This window comes from Neopelma chrysocephalum, unplaced genomic scaffold, assembly GCF_003984885.1.
Source record: "Neopelma chrysocephalum unplaced genomic scaffold, ASM398488v2 Primary Assembly neopelma1_186346, whole genome shotgun sequence".
Lineage (NCBI taxonomy): Eukaryota > Metazoa > Chordata > Aves > Passeriformes > Pipridae > Neopelma > Neopelma chrysocephalum.
The window spans coordinates 1-3,764 of NW_020938936.1; the positions used below are offsets into that span (position 1 = coordinate 1).

The 3,764-nt window shown below is 65.7% G+C and overlaps 2 protein-coding genes across 2 annotated transcripts in view; both read left to right on the forward strand.

Annotated features, from left to right (window-relative positions):
• The first annotated feature begins 438 nt into the window (after positions 1–438).
• Positions 439–2,357, forward strand: LOC113962943 (nascent polypeptide-associated complex subunit alpha). The gene is made up of 7 exons (XM_027673741.1): positions 439–466; positions 805–914; positions 1,013–1,090; positions 1,332–1,478; positions 1,658–1,786; positions 2,029–2,151; positions 2,227–2,357. The coding sequence occupies exons 1-7, from the start codon at positions 439–441 to the stop codon at positions 2,239–2,241; spliced, it is 630 nt and encodes a 209-aa protein (XP_027529542.1). The 3' UTR covers positions 2,242–2,357.
• A 1,333-nt stretch (positions 2,358–3,690) lies between these two features.
• Positions 3,691–3,764, forward strand: part of LOC113962942 (prostaglandin E synthase 3) — a 7,744-nt gene continuing 7,670 nt past the window's right edge. Inside the window, exon 1 of the mRNA XM_027673740.1 lies at positions 3,691–3,735. Coding sequence (XP_027529541.1) covers positions 3,734–3,735 — 2 coding nt within the window. The 5' untranslated portion in view covers positions 3,691–3,733. The remainder of the gene's footprint in view (positions 3,736–3,764) is intronic.

Below are 3,764 nucleotides of genomic sequence, written 5' to 3' on the forward strand. Positions count from 1 at the left end.
GCACGGCGTGGCTTGTGGCATGGGCACTGCGAGCGGGGCTGCTGCGCGCGGGGGCTCGGGCAGAGCTGCCCCGGGCCCGTCCTGGCCGCCTGTGGTGTCCTCGTGGTGTCCCCGTGTCCGTCCGGCAGCGCCGGTGCCGTCCCCGCGCTCTGCCTGAAGCGTTGGGAACCCCGGGCACATCCCGGCACCCGCAGAGGGCTCTGCCAGGGCTTCTGTGTGCCGTGGGCACGGAGGCCCTTTTCCAGAGCGGGAAACAGGACTGGATCCAGGTAATGGCTGCATGGGAGCATCCCGGCCACCCCCGAGGCCGGGGACACCCGGCTCTGCTTCGGTCACTCGCGTGGTTGGGCACGGCTGTGCCAGGGGTCACGAGTGGTGGTGGTGGCACTGCAGATGGTGGGCATCAGGGTAATCCCAAATGATCCCTGTGGTGAAGCCATGGACGTGCAGCAGCCCCGAGGGCTCAGTGAGTGGGGCTGTGTGTCAAGGGCGCCCGTCACACTGGGCTGCTGCCACCCCAGGAGTGCCACCCACACTCCTCCTGGTGCCTCAGGCTGGAGCTTCCTCAGGGGGCTCGGCATTCCAGACCCTCCGGGCATCCGTGGGGCTCCTACCATGGCGAGAGCCTGGGGACAGGCTCCTGTGCCACCCTGCTGATGGTGTTTGGGGTGCCGAGACGGCTCCTGATGGCATTTGGGGCGCACCACTTAACTGGGCTGACTGGTGACTGCACTGGAAACCAGCAGCAAAGGCTGCACCAAAGCAGCTGCATCCCCTGGACCTGCCCGAGGTGGGAAGAGTGAGGGGGGTGTGTGTGTGTTCCTGCAGGGTCTGGAACAGAGTCCGACAGCGATGAATCTGTACCAGAGCTCGAAGAGCAAGACTCCACACAGGCCACGACACAGCAGGCACAGGTAGGGCAGGGGGCACGTGGTGGATCAGGGTCCCTGTGGGTGCTTTCCTGTGTCACCTCGGGGTGGTCACGGCTCCCTGTTGTTGTCTCTCCCCACAGCTCGCGGCAGCAGCCGAAATAGATGAAGAACCCGTCAGCAAAGCAAAACAGAGCCGGAGCGAGAAGAAAGCTCGGAAGGTGAGGGGGGGTCGGGCCTCACCTGTCCCTGCTGGGCAGCCCCAGGGCTTGAGGTGGTGCTGGGCATCTCACCAGTCCCGGGACTGGAGCGTTCACTCTGCCTGACACCCGGGAATGCTGCTCACTAAAGGCACGTTTCCATGTGTATCCCACTGGACCCGGGCTCTGGAGAGAGAAGTGGGCACATCCGGGCATCTGGAGCTCTTCCTTCCCTCGCTGACCTTCCCCTGGTGTTTTTCAGGCAATGTCCAAACTGGGCCTTCGCCAGGTGACGGGAGTCACCAGGGTCACCATCCGCAAATCCAAGAACATCCTGTTTGTCATCACAAAGCCAGACGTGTACAAGAGCCCGGCGTCAGACACCTACATTGTCTTTGGGGAGGCCAAGGTGAGCCCACCCTGGCAGCACCTGGGGGCCAGCAGGTCCCTTGCTGTCACCTGTGCACCGTGTGGCTCCCACCACGAGTCCCTGGGGACCGTGCCAAGGGCTGGGCCGCGTGGCAGAGCCGTGGGATGTGCTGGCACCACCCAGGACCAGCCTCAGCTCCGCTCCTTTCCCTCCTGCAGATCGAAGACCTGTCCCAGCAGGCCCAGCTGGCAGCTGCCGAAAAGTTCAAAGTGCAAGGAGAACCTGTTTCAAACATCCAGGAAAACACACAGACCCCCACCGTGCAGGAGGAGAGCGAGGAAGAGGAGGTAATGCCTTCCCCAGCCTGTCTGCGGGGCCGGGCAGCTCTGCTTTGGGATAATCCAGGGATTCCTTTCCTTCATCCGTGGTGGCAAAGGGAGAGCGTGGAGCCCTTCCCTGGGGGGTCTGTGCAGCGCAGCTCTGGCCTCCCAGCTCCCATCCCTGTGGGTGGAGCAGGAGCCTCCCCAATCCAGGCAGTCTCGGGCTGTGCCAGGCCCGGAGCTGGCACCGATCTCAGTCTCTCCTGCAGGTTGACGAGACGGGTGTGGAGGTGAAAGACATCGAGCTGGTGATGTCACAGGCAAACGTGTCGCGGGCCAAGGCCGTGCGAGCCCTCAAGAACAACAGCAACGACATCGTAAACGCGATAATGGTGAGTGGTTTGGGGTGTCCTGGGGGCTCTGGGGGGCTCCTGGCTGGCTCCTGACCACCCCCCCTCTCCCCACAGGAGCTGACGATGTAGCCGCCGGAGGGAGGAGCCTTTTTTGGTGTTTCAGAGAAGACTAAAATACAGCTAAATTTAAAATTTGTACTATTTCTATCGGTTAATAAAAGTTGTGGCTTATTGTTGGTGAAACACTCGCTGCTCCGTGGTGGTGGTTTGCTGCCCTCCCTTTTCCTGGGAGCCCTGGCCCCAGGGTGGAGGCTTCCTCCCGGGAAGATCCCGGCCCCGATACCCCGTCCTGACACCACCTGCCCGTTCCCTCATTTCCTTCCTGCCCCAAAGGACGGCTGGACACGAGCCCGGGACGGCGGCGTGTCGTGGAAGAGGGAAAGGCTGTGGATGTGTCTGCCTGGACGCCAGTAAAGCCTTTGATACTGTCTCCCAGAGCATCTTCCTGGAAAAGCTGGGACACTCCTTGGGGTTAAAACCCACTCGGAAAGGGGTGGGGACACATTCCATGGGGCCGTGTCAGGGTCACCTTCACTCGTGATCTCGACAAGGGGATCCAGTGGCACCTCAGTCAGTTCACGGATGACACCGAGTTGGGTGGGATGTGGGCTGGGTGGGATGTGGGCTGGGTGGGATGTGGGTTGGGTGGGATGTGGGTGTGCTGGAGGGCAGGAAGGCTCTGCAGAGGGATCGGGACAGGCTGGATCCGAGGGCCGAGGCCAATGGGGGGAAGGGTGAACAAGGCCAAGTGCCAAGTGCTGCCCTTGGGTCACACCATCCCCATGGAGCACTTCAGCCTGGGGGAAGCGGCTGGAAAGGTGGGAAAGGCCCTGGGGGTGCCGGTGACAGCGGCCGCACATGAGCCCAGGTGTGCCCAGGAGGCCAAGGAGGCCAATGGCCCCTGGGCTGTGCCAGCCATGATGTGGGCACTGTGAGGGCTGAGGCCCCCCAGGGCTGTGCCCAGTTCTGGGCACTCAAGGCAAGAGAGACACTGAGGGGCTGGAGCGTGTCCAGAGCTGGGAACGGAGCTGGGGAAGGGGCTGGAGAACTGAGGGAGCCGGGGGGGCTCAGCCCGGAGAGGAGGAGGCTCAGGGGCCCCTGCGAGGCGGCTGGAGCGGGGACGTGCCGAGCTCTGAACAAGGCCCGGGCCGCGTCCATATTGGGGGGGGTCCCGTCCCGGCCCCCCCCTCCCTCCGCTCCCCGCGGCCGCACCGCGCACGCGCGCCCAGAAGCTGCTGGAAGGCGCGGAAGGGCGGGGGGGCCCTCCCGGCGCATGCGCGGCGCGGGCGCGGCGGCGCGAGGAGGGAGGGAGGGAGGAGGCGGTGGCGGCGCGCGCGGGGATTTTGCTGCGTCACCACGGGCCGAGCGCGCGCGGGGCATTGTGGGAGCGAGGCCGCGCCGAGCCCCGAGCCCGCCCGGAGCCCCCGGAGCCGCCCCCGGAGCCCCCCCCCCCCGCACCCCGGAGCCGACCCCCGGCACCGCCCGCAGGAGCGCCCGCAGCGCCGCCGCCCCGCAGCACCGCCCGCAGGAGCGCCCGCCGCCGCCAGCCGCCGCCGCCGCCATGTGAGGCCCGGGGGGGGGGGGGGGGGGGG

Excerpts from the sequence above, each read along its gene's own strand:
- LOC113962943 (XM_027673741.1), top strand. The coding sequence starts at position 439 with ATGGACGTGCAGCAGCCCCGAGGGCTCA. Across the intron at positions 1,479-1,657 it reads TTGTCTTTGGGGAGGCCAAG|ATCGAAGACCTGTCCCAGCA; the intron begins GTGAGCCCACCC and ends TCCCTCCTGCAG. Across the intron at positions 1,787-2,028 it reads AGGAGAGCGAGGAAGAGGAG|GTTGACGAGACGGGTGTGGA; the intron begins GTAATGCCTTCC and ends TCTCTCCTGCAG.